This window comes from Balaenoptera borealis (assembly GCF_965194805.1).
Source record: "Balaenoptera borealis genome assembly, chromosome: 18".
Classification (NCBI taxonomy): domain Eukaryota; kingdom Metazoa; phylum Chordata; class Mammalia; order Artiodactyla; family Balaenopteridae; genus Balaenoptera; species Balaenoptera borealis.
In genome coordinates, this window is record NC_138877.1 from 25,504,219 (window position 1) to 25,529,240 (window position 25,022).

The 25,022-nt window shown below is 35.8% G+C and overlaps 1 protein-coding gene across 8 annotated transcripts in view; it reads right to left on the reverse strand.

Annotated features, from left to right (window-relative positions):
* Positions 1-354: 354 nt before the first annotated feature.
* Positions 355-25,022, reverse strand: part of DGKH (diacylglycerol kinase eta) — a 184,706-nt gene continuing 160,038 nt past the window's right edge. For 5 of the 8 annotated variants that reach the window (XM_082365281.1, XM_082365283.1, XM_082365280.1 and 2 more), the window contains 5 exons: positions 24,123-24,215; positions 21,263-21,382; positions 19,956-20,064; positions 18,341-18,471; positions 355-13,693 (listed from right to left, as the gene is read on the reverse strand). In XM_082365281.1, the coding sequence (XP_082221407.1) occupies positions 13,610-13,693; positions 18,341-18,471; positions 19,956-20,064; positions 21,263-21,382; positions 24,123-24,215 (537 nt within the window). In that variant the 3' untranslated portion in view covers positions 355-13,609. The remainder of the gene's footprint in view (positions 13,694-18,340; positions 18,472-19,955; positions 20,065-21,262; positions 21,383-24,122; positions 24,216-25,022) is intronic. The other 3 variants (XM_082365285.1, XM_082365284.1, XR_014236916.1) reach the window with 2 other exon arrangements.

Here is a 25,022-nt window from a genome sequence, read left to right on the forward strand (position 1 = left end):
TAAGATTAATGGTTTCCCAGGGTTAAGGAGGGGTGGAGGTGGGAGGGAAGTAGGTGTGGTCATAAAAGGGCAACACGAGGTATCTTTGTTATGGGTCCACGTGATGAGAAAATGTTTCAGCATCTTGACTGTGTCAGTGTCAATATCCTGGTTGCAATATTGTACTATATATAGGTTTGCAAGATGTCATTACCAGGGAGAAATGGGTAAAGGGTACACAGGATCTCTCTCTCTCTCTCTCTCTCTCTGTTATTTTTTTACAACTATGTGTGAATCTACAATTACCTCAAAATAAAAGGTTTAATTAAAAAAAAAAAGAGAGATTCCAACCAAAAAGAATGGAGGCTTCACACATTGTCCAAATGCATTCTTTTTATTTGAGAAGGACGATCTCAAGGCAGTGCCCTTTGGAAAAGGCATCTCTCATCATCACGTACATCGAGATCAACCATTACTCTCGGCAAAGTACAAAAATACACGCATCAGTGACTTCCATACAATAAATACATAATCATGCATCCCACAATAAAAGGCACAGAAACCTGGTCACTTAGTAGTCATAAAAATTACTAGCTACATTAACAAAGCCACCCAAATTATCAGTATAAGGAACTGTAACAATATATTCCAAAGGTGAAAACACATAAAACATCTTTAAAATAGTATGCAATAAATATCTCAATTGTATATATTTTAAAAATTATGCCATTGTAAACAGCATGTAAACAAACAAAACTCACGTTTTCTTACCATTATTAAAAGTCATTAGAGCTAAAGTTATAACCTCTGCTCTGTCAGGTATATTTCACTGGCAAGTGTACTAAGCAGTTTAAAGTTTCACTCTTTTCTGCAGCAAACAGAGCCCACTGTGTAATAAATAGATAGGATCTCCATCTTTCAGATACAAGTTTCAAAACAGACTACCAAAATGTAGTAAATTCTTATCTATAAATAATATGGCAAAGGCTAGATCCCAACTATCTTCTGCAATGCAAGGGACAAAAGGAATATTTGTTAGGTTTTCAACATGATGATAAATAGGAGGCAAATCATGACTGATTATCTTTTTAAAAAATATTTATTTATTTATGTGGTTGTGACAGGTGTTAGTTGCAGCACGCGGGCTCCTTAGTTGTGGCATGTGAACTCTTAGTTGCAGCGTGCATGTGGGATCTAGTTCTCTGACCAGGGATGGAACCTGGGCCCCCTGCATTGGGAGCTCGGAGTCTTAACCACTGTGCCACCAGGGAAGTCCCATGACTGATTATCTTTATTGAAAGGTAGAATGAATATGCTGAATATGACGGTCAAGTGTCCAGCCTTCTGAGCCTCTTTTTTTTGTGGTCCTTTTACAACATCGAACAAAGAGTAAAGCTCTATCAAACTAAGAATTTCCTTTTGCTAGAGAACATAGAAATGGTTGATACTTTATACTGATGGAAAACGGTGACTTCCAAATATGCCTATCAATATGTAAATGTACATACAAGTAAGGTTTTTTCCATACTTATTGACAATAGTTTTTTCCTTCTCATAAAGGAACCCAATTGCCTAACCATCAATAAATATTCAGAGAAGTTAATTTTTTATAACTCACATATTTTTGTTCTGTTTCATCTATATATCAGTGCATTGCGGCACAAAAATACCAGTAGTAGATTTACTATATGCTTAGATAAGTATGCTACCTGTTAAATATTATTACTCCCTACTCCCCATTAAAAATAACTGAGGTGGAAACGTCAACCAATAACTTCAAGTGGAGCTTTTGAAATATACCAGAAAGCACTATTTCCCTCTACTGTGGGTTCCCAATGTATACTTCATATATTTTGGTGTGTGTGTCATTAATGAGGATATATGCCTTCCTAAAATGGACTTAAAATTGAACTTGTTTCCTACAAACTCATTAGTCACTTGGATCACACATAGCACCTATGGTTGTGGAAATGGGGTTCTATAGGATTGATGAAAGATGTACTTGACAAGTGATGGTCAAAAATTATTTGTGGTTGACCTGAAAATACAAAAACTGTGGACATAAAAATGGGATTACTTATTTATGACACAGAATTTAGTTAGTTTTTTGGGTGGAAAGTGGCCACTTCCCTGAAAAAATCTGAGAAATAATACTTGATTTAAAAACATGTCCTCCCAATTTCTTAAACTGTAGAAGAATAATCATGAAAACGAACTTGAAATCTATCAGACAAGAGCTATGTCTTTTTTTCATTGTATCCCCAGCATTAATCAAGTGTCAAGTGTAGAGCAGGTAGAAAAATATCTATTAAGTGAGTGAAGTAAGAGGCCATTTAATTTACTTACATGCAAATTTTGGATTTATTTAATTTTTACAATTATTGACTTTAAAGGGCTGTTTTTTTTTTCGGGGGGGGGGGGCCATGCCAGGTGGCATGCAGGATCTTAGTTCCCTAACCAGGGATCGAACCCGTGCCCCTTCCAGTGGAAGCGCAGAGTCCTAACCACTGGACTGCCAGGGAATTCCGATAAAGGGCTTTTTATGTTAACCTTTATCATAATTTGGAGACATGGCAGAAAGCCTTTATAGAATCACAAAAGAAAAAACAGACCCTTAGGTAATAGTTTTTAGTCTTTATGTTCTATATGGGGTGATAACAGTGGCAAACAAACCTTCTTCTATTTGCATAATAAAAATGAAATAATCATTAACTATAGATGACCTGAAATTGCACAAATTCAGTCTCTATCTCTGGTTGAAAACTATTTTTCAGAAAATTATACCTTCATTACTTCTTTAAAAATTCTTTCTCAAGTCTCATTATTTTGTGTAGGTAATTAGTGTATGTATTTATGTAGATTGTATACACTGAATATCTGCCAAAGAGAGATCATCTTTAGGGCATATTTATGGATTATGACTAAGAAGGAGTTGGCAGTTATGTGAAAATTTTCTAAGCTTCAATTTTAGAAACAAGAATTCAGATATGGTAAATATTTCTCATGAATAGCTAACAAATGATTATCTTTCACAAAGCAACTGCTCTTCCCTGCTGTTTCTCTTCTGTTGGTTCTCCCACAGTCTATGTGTGCTTCTGAATACACATCCCACTCATATGGACTCTCAGAGAAGTCTAAGTATCCATTTGTGAAAGTATAAAAACACAAAGAAGTTTGGGCGCTATATTACCTTCATTCACTCAATATTTATTAAAGTCCTATTATGTGCTAGCTAGACACTGAGACTACAGAGAGAAATCCAGTAGTGGGCAAGCAGATATATATATATTGAATTACTGAAATGTGATATACATATTGAATTATTGAAATGCGATGTTATTTTAATAGAAGAAGTTTCAAGAGACTGTGGAGCATGGATGAAATACTTAACCTGCCTGGGAAGTCAGGTAGAGTGTCATAGAAGGTAAAATTTGAACTGAGTCTTGAATGAGTTGATCTACAGCACGCGATTATGCCAAAGCACTGAACTGTGAGAAGTTCCAAACTCCTGGGTTACAAAAGGTCTCTAGAGGAAATGGTGGGTGACGATGCTAAAAATGGTGGGAAGAGGCAAGGTCATGGAGACCTTTATCCATCACGCTGAGGAGTTAGGCTGCCATGCTGTAAAGCAGGGAGAGTCTAGTTAAGAATTTTTAGCAGAGGCATGACAAAACAAATCTGTGTTTTAAAAAGACCACTCTGTCAACCATGTGGAAGATGGACTAGAGGTAGGGGAGAAGGAAGGTAGGAAAACTGGTCGCTGAAAAACTCTGGCAAAAGCATAGAAGAGGGGCTTCCCTGGTGGTGCAATGGTTAAGAATCCGCCTGCCAATGCAGGGGACATGGGTTCGAGCCCTGGTCCCGAAAGATCCCACATGCGGTGGAGCAACTAAGCCCGTGCGCCACAACTACTGAGCCTGCGCTCTAGAGCCCGCAAGCCACAACTACTGAAGCCCGCGTGCCGCAACTACTAAGCCTGCATGCTGCAACTACTGAAGCCCGTGTGCCGCAACTACTGAGCCTGCATGCTGCAACTACTGAAGCCCGCACGCCTAGAGTCCATGCTCCACAATAAGAGAAGCCACCGCAATGAGAGGCCCACGCACTGCAATGAAGAGTAGCCCCCGCTCGCCACGACTAGAGAAAACCCGCACACAGCAAAGAAGACTCAACGCAGCCAAAAATAAATAAAATAAATAAATTAAAAAAAAATTAAAAGCATAGGAGAGAAAAATGGTAAAGGTTTGTACTGATAAAAGTCTGAACCAAGGCATTAGCACTTTGCTTTACTGCAACTAATTAGAAATACAACATAAAATGTCAATTCAATTTTTGAGATGGACAAAAAATAAAATATGCAACTGTATAAATACTAAAAAAACACTTTGATATAGAAAAGGCTTTGGCTTATACAATTCCAAAGCAAGATTAAGTTAAGCCTGTGTTTTGTTCCACATTTTAGCTTATGAGTGTCTTGGCAGAAAAACATAATCACATAATGTTGCTATGAGAACTGTCACCTCTCAAAAGCTTTCTGAAAGCTTTTCAAGTAAAAGGAGGCAAGGAAACAAAAGAACTGCTCAAGTTTGCAATTCTTTCATGCTCATCATTATGTATATTTAAAAATTGCTGCACAATGGAAATCTGTAAACAGGGTAGGTTCTAATTAAAATGATAATTAATTTTAATTATACTAAGGTCAACTGTATATCAGGTCACTGTGGGAAGCAAATTCCCAGAAAAATAATTTTTTCCCATCACTGTACCAAATCATTCTGGAATCATCATTTAGAGATCTGTTATTATGAAAACTAAGTTGTGCCATTAAGACGGATCAAAATACATGCAAATGAGCTCTGATTCAGTCTTTTCCCTTATGTCATGCAGCTTACACCCTCTTAAAATTCCAGCATTTTTAGGGGAGGGGGATGCAGCAGGAGCTCCAATGTCATAAATAAATACCAGATTTAGCAAGGAAATCTTTAAGTCAAGGATCAGACAGTGACTGAATTCAAATGTCAGGGAAAAATAAAGTCAATATTCATTTACCCTTATCTATATTTAATAATTTTAACTAGGTTGTTCTAATTTTTTCCCCTTAATTGTTCTTAGATTTCCATTATGGTAATAATTAAGACAATCTCTAGCTTAGTTTCTTTACAGGAAGTTTTGAAGGTACTTTGCATGAGAGAGTACCATTCCTTAGCCAAAGAAGGTAGATAGTGATGCATGCTTCAGATCAAACAGCAAGGAAACCATTTAGAATTCGCTTAGTATAGAAAGTAAGTGACGTCACAGAGTAAAACAAGGTAAGGGAGTCCGGTATTCCTTTTTTAAAAACGCTGATTTAAAGAGACATTTTCCTCTTTGGGGAGTTAATCTAAGAAAAGATGTGAAAGTCTTAGCTAATATATATTTATAAAATTGTTGTCTGGGGTGAATGTAAAAAAAATTAGTCTAAATTTCTGAAGATTTTAGAAGTGAGTTTTTAGCCTATACTAAAATGAATAATATGAACCTGTATTACACAGATGAACATACCCATAACCTTCTCTGGTGCTGATAGTACTAATGTAACTTCACTCATTTTTAAAATGAACAGAAAGGGATATTAATTTGGGCTTTTAATTTTTATGTGATAGGATAAAGTCTGGGAAGCTTTTCCATACATCTAAAACGACAGTGGGAAAGAAGTAGTAAATTTAAGTATGATTCACACTTACCTAGTTCCTTTTGTAAAAGAAAAATTAACAAGAACTTATAAATGATAATATTGTGTGCCATTTCTAATTAGGGAAACCAAGGCACCAAAACATCTAGCTCATAGAAAGGACACAGTGAGCCAGTGCCAAAGTCAGTTGAGGAACCCAATAAACCTAAACCATATTCCCATCTCCAGAATCACAGAATTTAGCTATTTATAATATTGTAAATTTGAATACTTTTTTATTGTTTCAAATGAAAGGAAAATCCATCCGTGCTAACAAATTTCAAGGCTCTAAGCCTTGAAAGGTTCATGAAAATCAATCTCTTTACTCTGTATGGTCTGGTCTGACCTACATTTGCCAGAGTTCTTCTTTGGGAAGTTGCTAAGCCCTTCTGACTAGTTCTCCCTACATCACTTACTAAGTTGAGAAAATACAGACATTTGCCTCATGTAATAAACACAAATGATCAGGTTATCCAAACTACCTGCTTAATTGACTTACAAATTTCAACAGTAGAATGGGTTCCCTAAACTCACTGGTTATTTTGAAAAGATACAGATACAAACCCAGACTTCACCAGTGTGACATTTTTTTGTTTTTTGTGGTTTTGTGCCCACCATACATCTCACATGTTTTGCATTTTTATAATATAAACTGAAAGATACCTATGTTCAAACTCTTGATTTCCAAAACTTTCACAAATTACCAAGCTCCTTTTTCCTTTAATTTCCATATAATGTTTCTCATATATTTTCTTTTTTCCTGCCTTCAATAATTGCTTGTGCAACAATAAAATTAATATAAAACTCTATGTCTTTTAAATTCTAGTAAATTAATTCTTAATCTTCTCCTATAGTTCTTAAATAGTTCACAATTCATGTACTGCTTACACTGTAAAACAATAAAACAGTTGAATTTAGGGCTTATTAAAGTGATTTCTTTGGTATATGACACAGCCCCATGGTAAATCAGAACAGTTAATTTTCTTCCTTGAAAACGTGATTTTATTCTGTGTGGTATGTTGTGCTATTATGTTTAACATTTTTAGTTTTTTAAAAGTTGAATAGGGAATATTTTAAAACAGAAATAATTCAAAACTCAATTAAAATCCCATTGACTTAATTGACAGAAACAGACAAACCATTATCCCTCATAGGTACTCTGACTAAAGCAGCCCAGAGTCAAATGCAAACCTGTTAAAAATATACACCCTGAAACCTAGAGCTGGCGGTATGTGAAATTTGGAGGGTTCAAGATTTTTAATGTTCATTCAAATGTCATATTGGCAGTATAATCACTGAGATCTCTTTTAAAACAAAAATTGAAAATTTACTACAGAAAAGCAGTCCTGACTTGAAGATAAAATATATATTGGCAAAATATAGCATGATGAAATCCCTTGGTTACAGTAAATACTTAATATTGGTGATTTCATTTTTGGCTTTATGCCTTTTTCCATATTTATTTTAAACATGAAAATTTTTTTTTTTTTAACAGACTCCCTATTACTTTTCAGCTATCTATGATGGTAAAGAATCAGATTTTTACACGGAAAAAAATTGGGCATCTGTTTGACAGAAATGAGTACTTCAAGTACGTAAGTAAATCATTAACAGAGCTGTTACACTCTAAGCAACAGCAGTAACAAAGAAAAGATCTAGAATATGCATTTTGTATAAAGATTAAATTTCACGACATAATAAATAAATGCACTGATTTATACAACTTGTAAAAACCTTCTACTGATGAGTATGAGTAATACTGTCTATTACTGACTTTGCTGATATCAGCATTGCCTCGCATAGAGAGTCAAAGGTAAAATACTTGCCCCCAAAGCCACAAAATATACAAAGCTGGTTTGTTATTAAATACTTTGTCTGCCAGAAGTCCTACAAACTAAAATACATCTCGGCAGTTTGAATCACCAGCGTGACCAGTTTTTTGGTATAAAAAGATAAGAAAAATTTTAATATGAAAATTAATAAAACCAGTAAAAGGAGAAACCTGTTGTATAAATAGACATTTTAATGTAAAACTGAGACTTTCATTTCACTTAAGAGGAAGAAAAAATTCGATACAACTTACTTGAATATTTGAAAATAATTATATATTTTCCCAGCTCTAGATAAATATATTACTCCAATTTATTAGTCATCTTCAATATACAATATATAACTCACAAAACTGGGAATGTTACAACGCCAAAACCTTTCACAGCGCTAGTTACCAGTTACCAGAACTGTAAGAAATCTTTAGCTACATATCAGCTTAATACTTAGAATATAGAAATAGATATGGCTAAGCAGTGGCAAACAATAGTGCAAACAGTAAGGACAACAAAATATATTTGTTTTCCTTTTTAGCTTGTATATCTAACTGCATTATCCTACTTCAGTGGCATTATCAACTGAGTATGAAACTTACGTTAATCCATTTAGAAAGTAACCCTATGTTCCTTTAGGTTTGATTAACTTGCTCCTGAAATGCAGTTCTATGAAATATCCAGACTATTCATAAATTCCTATACAATGAATAACTTGTAGCTAAAATGAAATATTTTATGTGGAGTTTTTAGAACTTTTAAGTAGTGGCTTGGTTTCTATTTTTCCAACTAAAACTTGGAAGTGCATACAAAATTAAGAGGGAGAGGATATAAATATATGTAAATAGAATCTTAATTACATAAAGGGAATTAACCTGTTCATCTATATTAGTAATATGGGGTTTTTCTTAAACATCGTTACTGAGTTTAAGGCAGCCTCAGTTACTCTGTTAAACTTCTTTTCCTGAAAAGAACAGAAAGAAGTATACAAATAGGTACAGTCCAGCTGTCTTTTATCTCTCCATTCTGTCACGATAAACCTTTACAGTTTTTTATTCTAAAAGAGATGTCTCTCAACAAAACTTGGAGGAAATAAAGAGGAAACAATAATAACAATAAAAATTAATGCTTTGTGTATTATAAAAATCAATAATCATTGTCTCTTTAAAGTTTTGCTTGTTTCTTTAGAAGGCATCCTATTGCAAAGGCAACATATTACCCAACTGACACAGAGATTGCTATACAAGAGTCACTGGGGAGATGCCATAGCAGAGAGGAACAAGCCCCAGGCCCCATGGCACTTGGCGTGGGGCAGTGAGAGCAGAGGCATGGCAGTCAAGCTCTGGAAACCACTTGGGAAGCTATTCCATTGACCAATAATATTGAGGAATCTTCACTTCTTACTCTTTTCAGCTGATTTAAAGAACTGCCACTTATATCGTCAATCTCTAAACCCATTGTTTCATCCAACCTGCATTTGAAAAATGCAAGATAAGTTCATTTTGGAAGGAGGGAGCAGGAGAGAGCCTAGATGTCAAGGTTGAAAGATGTAATGTTTTTACAGCTTAATGAAAAGCGGTATCTTTAAAGAATTCACATCTATACAACAGAAAAGTCCACTATGTTGTCAACCCAGTGGGAGATAATAGGTAATTTACTTTAGAAATGATGTAGAGATGTTTCCACTCTAATTTTCTAAGTCATAGTTTTGCATGGGTATTTCCTTCCTCAATTCCTGTTACAAATAACTTCTATGGAGATTAAAGTAGTGGTCTCTTTATTCATTAAAATTAGCTAAAGAATCTCTAGGCAATAATGTTTTGGTCAATTATATCACTATGTAAAAAAAAAGTAAAGGCTTACTGACCATATGTCACACTGGGACAGATCTTATTATAGAATTAAATAATTTGTATTTTGAGGGTCAAGAATATACTATTTTTCAGGCACTATTTTAAGGAATTATTAACTCTCTGAAAATCAGGATAAGTTAGCAAAATAAGAAAGCCAGATTTTAGTCTAGCAAAACATGCCTTCTTTTAGGGTCTTAATGACACATTCACTTTACTTGTAATCATTTGGGGTCTCTCTCTCTCTCTTTTTTTTTTTTTTTGCATGCCTAGTGATTCATTTAATGTGTGTATGCTGCTATGTGCCCTCAAGCATGAACTATGTCAATAGGATAATCTACTGATAAACGAAAGTGAGAAGTACAGGTTGTTGGAGACCAACCCGGTCTTTACTTATCTCAGTACATATTCTTCTGAAATGTTCCCTGTGACTTAAGTTGTGAACAAATGAGAATGTCACATGAGCAAATGCAGATTGTTAGTGACTTAGACGTGGGGTGAGGAGCTGGAGAGAGGCCAGTTGTGTTGGCCAGTCTCCTGTGTGCCACCTTATCTACCAAAATATAACCAAAATATATACTGGGTAGGTAGGGCTCATCTAGAACCTGGATTAGGAATAAGGATTGAGAAGAAAACTCAGCTGGGTGATGAATGAGTTTCAGCTCATTTCTGGGACTAGTTGGAGAAGAGATAGGAAACAGTGGGTTGGACAGCAAGCTACTCTGAGAACCTTCGAAGACCTCAGATCCCTCCTAGCTAGGAGAGAGAAAAACGCATCTAGGCCAGGGCTAATCACCCAACAAATCTTATTAAAAGGAAGATTTTGACTCAACAGGGCTGGAATGGACTGAGATTCTGCATTTCTATAAGCATCCCAGGAATGCTGCCGGTCCATGGACCACATTTTGAGTAGCAATGATGCAGAGCAGTGCTGTCCGGGAGAATTTTTGCAGTGATGGAACTATTCAACATCTGTATTGTCTGCTATGGTTACTGAGTGATTGAAATGTTGCTAGTGCAACTGAGCAACTAAATTTCTAATTAAATTAACTTTAAACAGCCACATGGAACTAGTGGCTACAATGTAGGACAGCACAGATCTTAGACATTCAGGGATCACCTCTTCTCAGCCAGAGCAATATATGTGATGGTCCTCAAATGATCTAATCCATCAATTCATTTAGATTAGTAAGTTTCCTTTTATAAAACGCAAACTGTAAAATCAGTTTCTTTAAATTGTTTTCTTCCTAACACTTGGCTAGATGACCCACAGTGGGTGCCAAGGCGGGGCAAGATAAAAGGAGTCAGTTTGTAGTGGGACAGTTGATGAGGAAAGGGTAGTACGTGGCAGTGAGAATTTGAGCCACCATCTCTATTGGGCACGTGGAAAAATGGGAAGCCAGGAAGTAAGCAAGAAACTCAGAAAGTGAGGTGGAGGGACAGATGGAAGAGAAAAATTGAGTACTCTGAAATTTTATTTAGGCCTGACCCTGTCCCTTTCTTGACACGTAAGTTGTTCCTCAGGAAAACGAGCAGTAAAGGAAAATGAAAGGAAGTGGATGTTAGCTGTGATTCCCCTCCAACCCTCCCAAATTATCTACATGCAGGAGAATCTGGTGGGGAGGAAAGACGGCAATTACAGCTGCCAATCAGGCCCAGGCTTGAGCTTCTCACCTCAGCTTATGCATGGACCAAGGCACAGAGGCCCCACCTGCGCTCCCCAGAGCTGGGATCAGGCCACGTGGAGAAGCTCTTCCTATCTTTGTTGTAACCCCATCTACCATGAGAAGCTGATTCCTCTGCGAGGCTGACAGTGGCCTCTGGAGGCTCTGAGGGCACCATCCTGGCAAACAGGCGTGAGTGATGTCCTTTGGGTCCTACATAGCCATGCACAGACAATGCACACAGTGAAAAATGCTCTTATTTAACCAAAAAGATCAAAATTGTCATTTAAAAGAATTTCCCTCATCCAAAAGCCATTTGCTGGAAAATTCGAGCTAAGGATTCTGTTAACTGAGGTTCAACATATATAAGGGATGTTACTCAAGAGCGAAAAAGCAACATGAAATACAAAATCTAATCATTTACATCTTACTCTTAAATTCTGAACATGTGATAACTAGATAATCTTTCCTATTGGCAAAGGAGAATTTGGGGAGAGTGAAAATCGGTAACGATTTTTGCATTCATTCATTCTTTTCTAGGATTTCTTGCCTCCTTGCCTCCACCTTTCCTTTTTTTTTTTTTTTTTTTGTGTACAGGGATCCGTGATCTCAGCAGAGAGTTCTGAGAACCTGGTCTGCCTATTTTGATTTCACAGGGAAGTGCCTGAAAGAGCAGGATACTTTGCAGGGTAAGGGACTCTAAAAGGGACTGGAAAGGAAGACCTTTGATTTCATAGGTGTGGATAACATTAAAATTAAGTGAGTAGCTCTTTGCTCTTTTAAGCTACCTGATACAATTCGCTTTGGAAAATTTCCATTTATTCACAACTTAGGTAAAATATATAGTCAGACACACTTGGTCAGGAACCCATCAAGTTTCATTTATTTTTAAGATGCCCAAATTTTGTTATTTTTACTAGTAAATACTCAAGTTATAAATAAGGATAAGCATCAAATATTTAAACCCTTTTGATACAATTAAATTATATGTCTGACAATAGCTCATTTTAAATGTTTTCCCATCGATATTTCTCTTTAAGCATCTGGCAAATAAATGTCTAGAAAATATCAATGAGAGTATATTTCAGATTACATGTACACAAGTGTGAATGTACATATAAATGTATATGTGTATATATGTATATCTTTTGAGCACCTACCTAGAAGGCTACTTTATGAAAATTGTTACCACTAGGTCAGTACCCTGTTTACTTCTCTTATATAGAAGATTTTTAAACATTAGAATTAATTTTTTGGTATATGATGTCTAAAGAAAATTTAGTTAAGGACATTTTTGTGACTTTTTGATATGTATGCCTTTGGCTTTCAAAGATTTTGATCATTGTAATGTTGACTCCTCATGTGCCAGACTGAAGTATAGTGGTTTACAAAAAGGAAAATAATATCTACCTGATAGCATATAAGAATTAAGTGAGATAATAATAAATAATGGAAAGCCCTTAAGAAAAAATTTAAATCTCTTTTGTTGGGAAGTTTGTGTCAGGAGTCCCGTTAGCTAGTGGGTGAGTCTGGGTGACCAATCAGTATACCAATCCCAGTTGAGACATTGGGGAAATTCCTGGATGTCAACAGTCTGCTATATTATAGATGCAAACAGAGTATTAAATAATTATTTAATTGAAATGAAAAATTTAAAACAGAATGTGGGAATTTTGGTACGGAAAGCTATAATAAGTTTTGTTAGGCAACAGAACATATAATTTTATGAAAATATCCAGAGAATTTTCTTAATGTGCACACCTACTGTTTATGATAGGTTGGTATAAAATTGGCTTGCATAAGATATATATCATTTGTTGATTAGGGCACAGACACATGTTCACAAATTCTTAGATATAGAATATTTATGCAAAATTCCACATCAAAGAACAGAAAAGTGCCTGTAGCCAACCAAAAGGTACTTAGGTAGTAATAAATTAAATTCCATTAAAACTGACATTAAAGCTAAGTGTTACATATTAAATGTGACATGCAAGAAACAGAAAGACAATTCAGGCAGGAACATCGTGCATTAAGATTTGCATTCATTCATAGTATTTGAGGGGTTTTAACCATATTCTTTGACCACTGAGAGCTAGGAATCTGAGGTGATACCAATTCAAAACAACACTTAATTTACATCTTAGTCTTCTAGCCAGTGATTTTAAGTAAGAAGCCAGTGCCTCCAATAATGAAACCCAAGAAGTTTCAGCTACATATTGTTATGTGGTTGCACGGTAAGAACATTCCATCTGATCAGGTTAAAGCAAAGTAAACGTTGTGCAATTCCACCTTTTGGACAATGCAGTTGTCTCAGATTCCTCCCACCTTTTTACTAATATGAGCATATTTGAATGTGTCAGGTTTGCACAATAAGAAAATGGCTTTGTGGAATGTATTTTTTTGGCACAAAATATTTTCTAATACCTCAAATCAAAATTTTCACCCATATCAAGCCGTAGAGGTGCCTCAGTGGTGCTTACTTATCTAGGCAGAAAACTACAAGAACAGCCAATGGCTCCCAAGGACTTTGTATTAAGTAGCAATTACTTTCCTTCCAAGGAATAGCACCAATATGATTACACCTCAGACTGGGGGTGTGCTCCTTCCAAGCTCTTTAATTCCCTGGAGAATTCGCTTCATATGACCCACTTTCGGTATCCCCAGGTCCTAAAAATTAAAAAAAGGAAAAAAAGGTAGAAAGAAAGAAAAAAGAAAGAGGAAGAAGTTTACCGACAAGAGAAAAACTGAGGATTAAATATTTAACTAGCTAATGACACAGTTAGCATTCAGCTCATTCATTTTAGTTTATGTTCAATGATTTAGGAAGTAAAAGTTAGAAAAGTAAGTTTATAAAACCAAAAAAACTCTGACATTAAAAAATTACCGACCAGTAAAAAAATCACATCTTACACAAACTCTTAAATGTAACACTCATAAGTTATACACAAGGGCAATTCTTTAAGAGTCAAAATTACTTCCTCTTTTTTCTTCTTCTTCTTTTTCTGTTTTAAAAAACACAGGTCCTTTTGTGATCTCTGAGAGAAGTGACATGTGACACCAGGGTATCCACAATTAGTCTTAAAACAACTATACATTCCCTTGCTAAAATATTAAACTTACGAGTGAGGCCTGATCCTCAAGGAGGACTCCAGTGCCCATGACCTAAATGTGGAATCCAAATGCATTTGAACTTGCATTTAGAGCCCTTGATTTGAGTGAAATATTTAAATATTTCTTATACTTTGTAATGTGTAAGTATAAACAATTACATAAACATTGGTATCTGTGGGTTGATGCTTTTCCTCAAAACACTTTTGACTCCTTCCCCTCAGAATTCTTGTTTCTTAAAGGACTATCTTCCTAAAAAAGAACCAAGAACCCAATATTTAGTTTTCCGAAATGAATGGTGATTGCAGAGTGTGCAGCACAGAGCAGGAGCTTGGCAGACAAATACTTGTTGCAGTGATAAATGAGACCCATCGAAGATAGCCATAGCATTCGCTGTCTGAAAAACTAAAAGAGATGGTGAAGGCCTCCCTATAGCTTCTTTAAGCGTAATGGGCATAATCAATTTGTGTGAAGTCAAATAACTTCTTCACAAAACAAAGAGTGTGAAATATTTGAAAATTAGGAAAAAGATGACTTTCAAAGCAGCCTAGAGAATGTAAGGTACCACAAGATTATTTGTCTGAGAAGATACACACACACACATGCGCGTGCTCTCTCTCTCCCATATACTTTATGATCTCCTTGAATTCTATAGCAGCAATGCTACTGATGATTCTGAATCCTTCTGGAAAATACTCCCTCCACAGCCAGTGCTCTTTTTGAGCTTGAGATAATTTCAGGGTAACATTTTTACAATATTTAACTGACCCTGAAAAATATTTGCTCATATGATACCAGGTCATCTGCAATTTGTCTTAAGGCAACTATACATTTCCTGAGTGTGTGCTAAAACAGCAAACTTAAAAGCAAGGCCAAATCCTACAGGAAGATAGAAATGTAGATGCATTTACAGAGGCATTTAGATTCTTTGATTTGAGTGGAATATTTCAATATTCTTTATACTTTGTGATAACATAGTTATCTGATTAAGAAATACATTTAATATTAAATATTTTATTTTAGGCCATGTGCACACTGTATTCTCAAGAATAAAAACTTCTTTGAGAGATGCAGACTCTACCCAGAATTAGTATTTTGGTGTCTCGAGATGAATGTTTTCCCTAGAGTTACACTAACTTCTTAGCTATATTTTCTTTAGTTTGAGTTCAATACATTCACATCTTCTAGGAGTTAGGCTGTGATAAAGTTATGCCATGATGTTTGTTATATATTTATTTTTATCATATTCTTTAGTGTTGACATTTTCTTTCTTTGGATGAATAGCTTCATCTTTGCAGAGGCATGCTTCGTAGATATTGTTATCCTTCTACGCACACATATACAACTTTCCAAATGGAGAAAACAAAAAACCAACCAAACAAAACTCCTGTGTCTTTACCATTTTCTTTGTTATCCCTCACTTTTTCCTACTGCCTTCTGGGAGGTAAAATAATGCTTAGTTTATTTGTCTGTTAAAACACATTAGCAATATTTCCCCTTTCCCACCTTTAGACTGTCACATTGCTATCTCTAGTTGTTTTGATGATAAGGAAGTAACACCTGAGCCAAGATCTGAGCAGGAGTTAGCCAGGTGACGGGTAGGGGGAGAAGCATACCATAGGAGGGTACACCCTTAAGGTGAGAGAGGTCAGTATTTTTAAACAAATGAAATAGGGCCAGGGTGGAAGGGTATAGCCCAGCAAGGGCCAGTATTCCATAGCAGGTTGAATATATAGGCAGAACCTTGTAGGCCTCCCATAGATGCGAGTCTTTATTCTAACTGAAATGGGAAGCCACTAAAAGGTTTTAAGCAGAAAAGTGATACACCTGATGTTAAAATGTCACTGTGCAATGTGGATAATGGATGAGAGAGGGCAAGAGTAGCAATGCGAGGGCCAGTTAGGAAGCTACTGACCTTACACAGGCAAGAGGAAGGACTGTGGAAAGGAGAAAGAGAAATGTATAGAGATTAAAGTCAAACTACGTGATGGGTTTAATGAGTTAGGGGAGAAAGGATAAGGAAGAGGAGGGTGCTAAATATGATCTTGGGTTTCTCTAGCTCACATCCCTGAGTTGCTAAGATGTAGAGCACTGGAGAAGGGGTAGAATGGGAGGAGGAAAGGAGAGTAGAAGTTTGGTGTGGACACGTTAAGATTGACATCCTGTGTGATGGCCAAGTAGCAAGTAGAGTTGGTGATATAATCCTAAAGTTTACAAATGAGGTCACAACCTTGTGAACCACTGATATATTCACAGACAGTATTCGAAGCAATGGGAATGGACAAGATTACCTAGGGAGTAGGTAACCCTTCACCAACATTAAGAGACTTTCCTCTGAAGGGTCTGCTTGCCCTTACAGCTATAACCACAGAGTACGAGGAGAGCTCGTTCTCTAGCTCGGTTTTGTTCCACTGAAGGCTCTTCTGTAAAATTACTTTCCTTTCCCATTGCCCCACACCCTGTTTTAGAACCAAAAGAGTTAAAATGGACTATGTCAATAAAACTTCTAAAAGAAAAGTTTTAAGGGAAAGAATGTAATTTGCATAAAAAATAAAAACAACAAAAAAGTCTCACGAAAAACTAAATAGAAATTTTACTAACATAATTCTTAATCAGCATCTCCTTTGTACTCTTATTTTTTTTCCAGTCAGGTCCTATCAGTCTAACTTTGACTTTTCTGTGTGAGCTTTGTTTTTTCATTCTGCAAATAACTGCTTCACTCACTGTGTGTGTATGTTTATATATGTTTGTATGTACATATATGTAACATATACATATCTATTTATATACACACACAGTCTTTTCCTTGAACATATGATTATTCATAGCAAATGGAATGCAAGCTTCTAGAGGGTAGATGCCACCTAGACAAGCTGGCATAATATATTAATCAGTAGCTATTCAATAAATATTGCTGCCTGCCAAGGATATCAGAAGCTACACAAATATGTTGCATGTAATGATCCTCTACATTTATTTTTTGGTGTATTCAAGTGTTGAAGTCAGTTTTTACTTTATGAACTGTAACACTATATATTTTGCTATGTTCCAGATTTGGGACTCTCAACTAAGATAATTAGTTAATCTATTATTTTATTATTATTCTGGCTAAAAATGTTTAGGTATAAGTGGTGTCTACTTTTGATGTGCTAAAACTTTATGACTCTGCTTTACAAAAATCTATACTTTAGGTTACCCATCATGGGGTCAAAGATCTCTACTAACGTATTTGTAGATAAAGGCACAACCGTTCATGAATTTATTAGGAATTTACTGTCTCATAATTCTATGCATTTTAGAACATGGTCTACAGGAAAGGAATCAATCCAACAAATGTTGAAGGCTTTGTCACTTGCTTATGAATCAATCTTGGAATTTTTAAATGGCAGCGTGGGGTAAGAAAATATAACATTACAAAATCCTACTTCTAACCCTGGGACAGAATATGCTTCTTTGGCCATTTCTATGGTTGAGTCTCTACCCAAAGAATAAAAGGGAATTGCTGCAGACCATGAATTAATACTTTTCATTCCCTGTCATAAAAGACAAATAGGCTTTGGGCTGCTTTCTAGCAAAAACAAGGCATAATTTTTACTCCATTTACTAAAGAAAATAATAAATTTATTTTTGAGAGGAATACAATTTTAATAATAAGTCGTGGAAAGGAGATTTGAATTTATTTGTCTAGTTGTTCATGTGACCTCTGAAAGCTCAGTTTTGAAACACAACCAAATTATAGGATTCTAAGTAGCCACTGCTGTAAGGTCTCTCATCTAGTTCCATATATTAGAAAGGCTTTGTTATTGGTATTTTGAATTAATTTTTAGTTGTTAACCTTTTATTAGATATTTTCAGCAACAAATATCACCTTTCATGTTGATCCAAAAAAATGAGCTGATGGAAATATGATCCATTTGGAAATATTAGCACAGAAACAGCCATACCAATGGATGCAGAGAAAACTTACTAAGTTCATGCTAAGCTTTAGCTATAACAGTCAGACAATGATTCTGACAGAAAAATATTGCTGACATTCTTGTTTCAAAAGCATACCAGGAACTCAGACCACAGGACAATGCATATTAGATTACTGCACATTGGCATAACATAAGCCAAGCTATAAGCACAGAACAGAACAGCACAGGAGAAAGGAGTCTGTTTTGCAAGAAAAATGTTAAGAGCAGAAGAGTAGCACAAAGGAAATACCTTAAGATCTCGCCTTTCCAGATGCAAGAGTTCAGCCCCTCTGATGTCATGACGGATGAAGATTTCTTTGTACTCTCCCAAATTGAGCAGATCCAGCCAAGCAGCAACTTCCTCTGTGCCCCATTTCTGAACTACCAAAGTTAAGAGCAAAACCCCCTTAATTTCTACATGCTCAATGCATTACAAAGCACAGGTTGGCCAAAGAAGATGCGAAACAGAGTACAGCGGCAGTGCTAGCAAAGGGAAAGGTTCAAGGTATTGTCTCAACAAAACTACAATTCCACTTTTTCCCATGCAAGTTTCAGACTATCAATCAACACAAGGATCTGACTCTACAAAGACATTCACTGCTGCGCACCTGTGCCTTTCTCTTTAGCTCAATTTCCTCCTTAAAGCCATGCAAACTGCACAGTATGTATAAAAAATGTATTTCTCATGATTAGGATCAGTAGTACAAGGTCTAAATAAGCTCTGATGATTTCCTTAAGGACCATATATGAAACTTATTATAGTTTAATTAGCTACAAATGCTAATTAAAATTTAAAGTCTGACACAGGGTACAAATTTACACAGATTTCTGCTTCAGGTCTTGCTGACTTCAAGTACTGCCTTTACTGGTTTTGATGATTACCATTATTGATAATTACAGCAATAAATGTATTGTTAACTTAATATCATCTAAAAACTGTCAACACTGCTTTCTAAGATTAGTTGGGTTGTTATTTTACAGTACGTACAATCACTCTTTTATACATTTTACCCAACATTGATTAGCTTAATAAAGGTCTGCTTGTTTGCCACATTTGGTTTAAAAATGCCCTTCAATAGCTGCTTTACGATTGCCCAAAATAAGGTTATATATCACTTTTCAAAATGAGATGGCTAACTCAGAAGAGTTATAAAATGACTTGATTATGAAAGGCACCTACCATCATATACACAGAACTTGAAGGTCTTTAGCAGTAGTACAGCATTAAATTTAATCTCTAAGGAAAGGTGGAAAGGGAACTTGAAAGAATACCCAAGAGAGAGTTTAATCTTTGCTTGAGAATACAAGTGTCACAGTGGACTGTCATTACTGAGGGGCTGAAATGGCATCGTAAGTCCTTAAAAGAGAAGGAAGAGAATATATAACTTGAGGTGGAAAATATATCTAGCAAGCTAACGGAGTAAATGAAAGTTTCTACGTTCCATTTATCAAAATGATATCGATTTTGCACACTGAAGAAGGAAAACAAGTTACAAGCCTTGAATTATTGTTGAGCGAGACGAAGACCCATCTAACGGACATGCTGACATTCACCCAGCAAAGTAGCAGCAAATCAGCAATCACCTTGTAGACTTGTTAACTTCATGACTACAGACTCCTACTCATATTTGGATTTATTTTAGGTGTGATATGATTTTTTTATTATGGTAAAGTGAACATAAAATGAAATTCACCATTTTAACCATTTTATAGTGTACAATTCAGTGGTATTTCATCCATTCATAACATGGTGCAATAATCACCACTCTCTAGTCTCAGATCACTTTCATCCCCTCAGCGATATCACCTCAATACGTTATTTTTTTCATAATGTTATACTTTCCCTTCCCGTGTGGGTCACCTACCAGCCTGTGAACTTGTCTTCTGCTTCTGAACCTTTTCCTTCTTGAATTTGGGCACAATACGAAATACTGTGCTTCTGCTGTTTCTCTTGGTGCAATCCATGGGGGGCTCCTGTTCGAGTCGAACAAGAAGAGAATTTTCTCAGGATATTAAGAGAAGAAAAACCCGCTCTGATAGCACAGATAACATAGATGTAAGTTATCCACACAAACTATTGTTGAAGTGATAACTTCTTCCCCCAAAGTTCATGATGTTACGTACTCCTGAGAAGGTACTGATTCCCATAAGATGCCTTTGTTCACATAAAAGCTTTTTCTCGTTTGTTCAAGAAAAGTGCATTTGAAAGTAGGACAGTAGTCTCCCCTGGCCTGTGGTTTCCCTTTCCGCGGTTTCTGTTGCCTGCGGTCAACCACGGTCTGAAAATACTACATGGAAAATTCCAGAAATAAACAATTCATAAATTTTAAGTTGTGCACTGTTCTGAGTAGTGTGATGAAATCGTGAGCCATCCTGACCTATCCCGTGTGGGATGTGAATTACCCCTTTGTCCAGCGTATTCCATCTGTTGGCCACTTAGTAGCCATCTGAGTTATCAGATCAACTGCTGTGGTAGCACAGTGCTTGTGTCCCAGTCACACTTATTTTACTTAATAAGGGCCCCGAGGCACAAGAGTAGTGATGCTGGCAATTCAGATATGCCAAAGAGAAGCTGTAAAATTGCTTCCTTTAATGAAAAGTTGAAAGTTCTCGACTTAATAAGGAAAGAGAAAAATCGTATGCTGAGCTTGCTAAGACCTACAGTAAGAACGAATCTTCTGTCTGTGAAATTGCGAAGAAGGAAAAAGAAATTCATGCTAGTTTTGCTGTTGCATCTCAAACTGCAAAGGTTATAGCCACAGTGCATGAGAAGTGCTTAGCTGATATGGAAAAGGCATTACATTTGTACAATAAGATGTTTTGAGAGAGAGAGAGAGACCACATTCACATAACTTTTATTACAGTATATTGTTATAATTGTTCTATTTTATTATTCGTTATTGTTGTTCGTCTCTCACTGTGCCTAATTTATAAATTAAACTTTATCTTAGATATGTACGTATAGGGAAAAACATAGTATATATAGGGTTCAGTACTATCTGAGGTTTCACGTGTCCACTGGGGGTCTTGGAACGTATTTCCTGCCGATAAGGGAAGACGACTATATTCAAAATGTATTTTCCCCTGAACATCTCTTTTTCAAAGGATGCATTCAAATTCTATTGTCACAAAGCGTACACATTTATAAAGAAACAGGCCAAATTTTACATACCTCATCCTCATTTGGGTGTAAGATATAATAAAGCCAAGGGATCTCTGTTAGTTTCTGTAGCTCCACCTCCACGGAATGCAAGGCATTGGATACCCGCTCTTCATGTGGAGATTCCAACTGCTATTGACCAGCAGATTAAAAACAAAATAAAACAAGCCTCAGTGACCAACCTCAAATAGAATAAATTACTTTACTGACACTGAACATCCTCATCTCTTATCAGATGAGGCTAGATTGTTGTTGGTTTTAATAAAAAAGAATATGGAAAAAAGAACAAATTATTTTATACTGAGCTCATTTAAGCAAATCTGAATAGATTTATTCCTTACTTCCCAAAGATGATGTAAGTAGCTAGTGTGACTTTAATAATTGCACAGGGAAAAGTATTACTTATGGTGATGTTTTTTCTATGTAAATCCAACCCTCCTCCCTTCCTATCCACGCATCCATCCACCCATTCTCCCGGCTTGCACTAGCGAGTAATCTCATTATTCTACTTCTTTGTGGCAAAAATCATGCTGATTTTCATAGGTCACTGTGTGAACAAATAATAATATTTTAAATTGGTCAAAAATATGTCATATAATAAGAACTGCCTGGCACAAAAATCCTCTGGATAATTAAAATAACAGGTTAAAAAAAGACCCATGGATCTCAGGAAAATTTGTGACAAAAAGCTGTACAAATCAGGGCAAAGCAAAAAGCTAAATGGCTTGTAACCTGGAAGAGGGCTAGCAAACTTTAAAGAGAATTTAACTTGTCACCTATTATCCACCCATTTGAAGCAGTTATTAAAAGTCACTTACAAATTCAGTAAATGAATAAAGGTGAAACAAACACTGTTAGGTGCAGAATTGAAAGGGAGGTGACTGAATCCTAGACCTGGCCTTTTTACTAACTATGCAACCAAGGGAAGATGAATTGATTTCAGGGGTCTTAGTTTCCTTCTCAGTAAATAGTAGAAAGTGACTACACACTTTCTAAGATCTCTTCCAGCTAATCAATACTTTTATAAACTACTTTAAAATTGTAGAGTACCTACATATAGGTTCACAGAATTTTAAGCTGAAAGTTCAGAGAGAATATTACTCTTATTTATTAGGGACATTATTTTTTCCGCTCTGTTATTCAAGGGATCTAGCATTTCTAGAAGTTAATAAAATTATGGAGATTCTCCACCAGGTCAAATAAAATTTACCACTTTCCTTTAAGTCTAAGAATATATGTCTTACAAAATTGATAAAATGGTTATTGCATATTCATTCTACAAGCAAAATGAAGAATATAACTTAGCTGCTCTCAAACATGACTGACTATTTTGATATCAATATTGCCAAATATTTTTTAAAAATTCACTGGTATACATTTCAAACCAAACATCCATATTTGACAATGACAGAAGAATTAAAAGTGGATGGGAATCCTTATATATTAGCATAATATAATTGATTAATATTAACCAAGTAACATTTAATGGGTACTTTCAGTGTCGAGAGCTAAAATACAGAATAAGTTATGCTTTTAGTTCTCATCAGAAATTATCTTAAATGTATTTCAAATAACACAAAAAAATACATGTCCTTCATCCAATAATTGGGACCAAGGTCACAGCTCACTGGCTTTTCTATAGGACTAATTTTAGAAGAGCAGCAAGAAGAATTCAGGTTATTAATAGAAGTGCCAAGAATAGCCAAGAAGATTTTCCCATTGGTTTTATCAGAAGAGATAGTCAATGTTTCTTCCTAAAAATTTCTCTTCATGACCATAGCAGAGGTAGCCACCTCTGGCCCCAAGGAAGTTATACTTGAGTTTCCCTCGGAGATGGGTAAAACCAATGGACTTCATGCAGCCTTTAAGCTTCTCTTCTCAGGGCAAAGGATGCTTCAAGGGGGATACATTTTACTCTGGCCTCCAGTCAAGCAGATATTCCAACCAATCACTTACAGTTGGCTAGGCTATGGAACACACCTCCCATTCTTCCACTGTGCCAGATACTATGACTTTTATTCTCCCTTTTATTTAGATGTATAAATTTTCCCAAGAAAGAGATAAAATTACAGTAAAGAGAAATGTTTTTTAAGATCATCACCTATCAATTAATCAAAATTGTTACAAGGAAGAAAACAAGAGCTAATGTATCAGGCCTTCTACAGTTACAACAGCATGTGTGAATAACCTACAATGGAACACTAGGTGGCGAAAAGACCCAACGTGCTAGAACATTTCAAGGGTGAGGGAAGAAAGGCTGATTAGTAAAGGACTGTGGGCAAACCAGACAGAAAAATCTATGGATTCCTAGCACTTAGGCCTGAGGTCCATGGACTGTCTAGTTCTTGAAATTTAGTTCTTGAAACACCGAATCTAGAAAGCATCATCTAAGCAAATCTAGAAAATAACAATCATATTTCAAATGTTAATTCCGTGAACACAACTCATGACTTCCTCTACTTTTCTGCATTAATGGGTTAATGAGTCCCTAGGGAATGTCCACCACTCTCTGTAAAGCTCAAGATTCTCAAAGCTGACTGGGGGGAACATATGTATGCATATGGCCGATTCACTTTGGTGTACAACAGAAACTAACACAGTATTGTGAAGCAATTATACTCCAATAAGGATCTATTAAAAAAAAAAAAAAAACACGATGAGGGGAAATCTCTACTCCTGTTAGCCTAAAGTGTAACTCCCAGGTGTAGCCATAAATTTTCTTGAAGGCAAAAGCTAGGTAAAATGGAAGCTCTAGGGATGGAGGCCAGAGGCTGCTTGTGCATTAGAATCTGATGAATGCATGCTCCCTAATGAAGGCAAGAACCATACATTTATCATCATTCTGATGTTATCCATCATTTCTTTTCCTTACCAAAGGAACCCTGCCAACTAGTAAAGACTCTGTTTCATTATATAGGGCCTTCACATTGATGGCTATTTCAGTGGCAGTGTCTCTCGTAAGACTCTAGGAAAAAAAAACAAAAACATCAAAGACAAGTAGTTCTGTATTAAATTGGGATTCAATCATCAGCGAGTACTTTACATTTTACTCTTCCGATTTAAATTCACATCGCAAATATTTTAAAAAGTCTACCAAAATTCTATTGTAATTGCAAAATTTCACACTCACATTTGTTAGCATGATTACCTCTTCTAACTCTGTCAGCACAGAGCCAAAAGAATGCACTGACTATAGTGAATACACTCAGGACCACATCTCCTACACACAAACATGTATATGCTGGCGACAACAGACACATATTCCCACAAGAATTAAGTCAAAGAAAATTATGTCTTAAAAGGGACATCATCTGATCGTAATTAATTCTATCCATTGAGTTTCACTCTCCATAGTTCCAACCAGATTGATTTTTAGACTTTAATCTTGAGGACTAACACTTATTTGTATAATAACTTAGGTAAATCAATTGAATAATTGAAAGGGTAAAAATAATGTTACCAGTTTTCTCTACGCCATACATCACATTTCATCACATTTATATTCTATCCTCTCTATTATTAACTTCTACATTAGAAAATTAACTAAATTTACTGATTTAGTAAAACAAAATGGAGAATCATTTCAGTGGACAACTTCAAAAACGAATGAACAGCTCTAGTTAAATGCATGGTATCTAGGTTTGCCCTATAGGAAGGTGCAGGGGAGAAGGTAAAAAAGAGGAATGGTAGTACTTAAAAAGAGAAGGAGCACAAGGAAGATGGGAAGGTGACCAGTGATTGAAAGTGAAATAGAAAAAAAGGAAGCAAATTA